This window comes from Cyprinodon variegatus, unplaced genomic scaffold, assembly GCF_000732505.1.
Source record: "Cyprinodon variegatus isolate N-32 unplaced genomic scaffold, C_variegatus-1.0 Scaffold732, whole genome shotgun sequence".
Classification (NCBI taxonomy): domain Eukaryota; kingdom Metazoa; phylum Chordata; class Actinopteri; order Cyprinodontiformes; family Cyprinodontidae; genus Cyprinodon; species Cyprinodon variegatus.
In genome coordinates this window covers 101,829-103,749 of record NW_015151185.1, presented here as the reverse complement: position 1 = coordinate 103,749, position 1,921 = coordinate 101,829, and the positions used below count along the sequence as shown (strand labels likewise).

Genomic DNA, 1,921 nt, shown 5'->3' with positions numbered 1-1,921 from the left:
CAGGGTGTAGGGCGCAGGGTGTAGGGCGCAGGGTGTAGGGCGCAGGGTGTAGGGCGCAGGGTGTAGGGCGTAGGGTGTAGGGCGCAGGGCGTAGGGCGCAGGGCGTAGGGCGTAGGGCGCAGGGTGTAGGGCGTAGGGCGCAGGGTGTAGGGCACAGGGTGTAGGGCGTAGGGTGTAGGGCGCAGGGTGTAGGGCGCAGGGTGTAGGGCGTAGGGCGCAGGGCGTAGGTTGTAGGGCGCAGGGCGCAGGGTGTAGGGCGTAGGCGCAGGGTGTAGGGTGCAGGTTGTAGGGTGTAGGGCGTAGGGCGCAGGGTGTAGGGCGCAGGGTGTAGGGCGCAGGGTGCAGGCGTAGGGTGCAGGGTGTAGGGTGTAGGGCGCAGGGCGCAGGGTGTAGGGCGCAGGGCGCAGGGTGTAGGGCGCAGGGTGTAGGGCGCAGGGTGTAGGGCGCAGGGCGTAGGGCGTAGGGCGCAGGGCGTAGGGTGTAGGGCGTAGGGTGTAGGGCGTAGGGTGTAGGGCGCAGGGCGGCGTCCACCCCTGACCGCTGAGCCAGGCAGCAGGCCTAACGGTGAACTAACGCTGCGTCTTCGTCACCCTGACAGAAAACCACAAGTTAGGAAGGAGAAAAACACGGCAATAAATCCGAGAGGGAAGGTCGACTTTGAAACGGTTTATTTATATAGAGCTACAGCCATGCACTGTGTTACCATAGCAACGACTGCTTTCCTGTTCCTCAGGAGGGAAGAGGGCGTCCCGCTCTCACTTATAGCCCCGCCTACAACCGGTGGAGCTCAGTTAGAGCAGCAGAAAGGCATTCTGGGAGCTGTAGTTTTTACATAGTTCTTCTGTTCTCTTCCCTCAGGTTCCGTACTGGTACCAGGGAGGCGGTTCTGATCCGGTCAGAGTTCTCCAGTGGGTTGGAGGGAAAAGAAGCCAAGAAGAAGAAGAAAGAGGAGGAAGAGGAGGACTGATGAAGGATCAGAACGTTCTGTAGTTCTGAGTAGAACCCGGTTAATGGACGGATATGGACCGGTACCATCCGGGTTGAACAGAACCACATCACTGGACTAAACATTCTAGAGTAAATCTTATCGTCAGAGTGAGACGTCCTGCTTCTGAAGATCTTTGTTTTTTATATCCTCTGTTGATTTTACTGTGAAATAAAAAACTGACGCGATCTGGTTCTGGTTCTGGTTCTGCAACAAAGCCCTTCAATCAGAGAGACCCAGAACCGGGTCAGCTTTGGTTCTGGACGCATAGAGAAGGTTCCTGCAAGGAATGGATCAGCTTGTTTCTAATTAGGCAGCAAATTCTCTTCAGAACCTGAACAGAACCTGTGACGTGTTCTTAGAAACATCTGTGGTTCTGGTATCCTGGTGATGCGGTTCTGAACCTCCGTCCATGGCCACGGGTCCAGTTCAGCTGTCTGATTCTACAGCCAACCGGATCAGAACCGCTTACAAGCAGATTCTGAAGAACTAACTGAACCAGAACCAAAGAGCTGCAGCCTGACCCGCTTCCACCTGAACCGTGCGGCCTGCCGACCCGGCAGCAGGTTCTGGTTCTGCAGAATCCGAGGAGAACCCTTCATGGGCAGCAGAACCGGTCCACTACTGGTGTAGTTCATCCCGTCTAGTTCATCTATATCTACAGCCCCACTGAACCAGAACCAGCTAGAATCTAAAGGAGTTCTGATCCTGATGGTTCTACGGAGGCCCAGGAGGCTCACTGACAAATAAAGCTTCAATCCATTTAACTTTATTGTTGTTTAATTTATTTATTGTCATTAAACCGTCAGCAGTTCAGAGCAACAGAATTCCCTCTCTGCATTTAACCCCCCCCCCCGGGGAGCGGGGGGGGATAAGGGTCTGGCTCAGGGACCCAGAATGCAGTCTGTGGGAGTGGGACTCAGAATAACTCTATTC

General features: G+C 55.2%; 1 protein-coding gene across 1 annotated transcript in view; it reads left to right on the top strand.

Annotated features, from left to right (window-relative positions):
* ddx31 (DEAD-box helicase 31) overlaps positions 1-1,743 on the top strand; it is an 11,222-nt gene extending 9,479 nt beyond the window's left edge. Inside the window, exon 22 of the mRNA XM_015395252.1 lies at positions 859-1,743. Within this exon, the coding sequence (XP_015250738.1) occupies positions 859-967 (109 nt within the window). The 3' untranslated portion in view covers positions 968-1,743. The remainder of the gene's footprint in view (positions 1-858) is intronic.
* Positions 1,744-1,921: the final 178 nt, after the last annotated feature.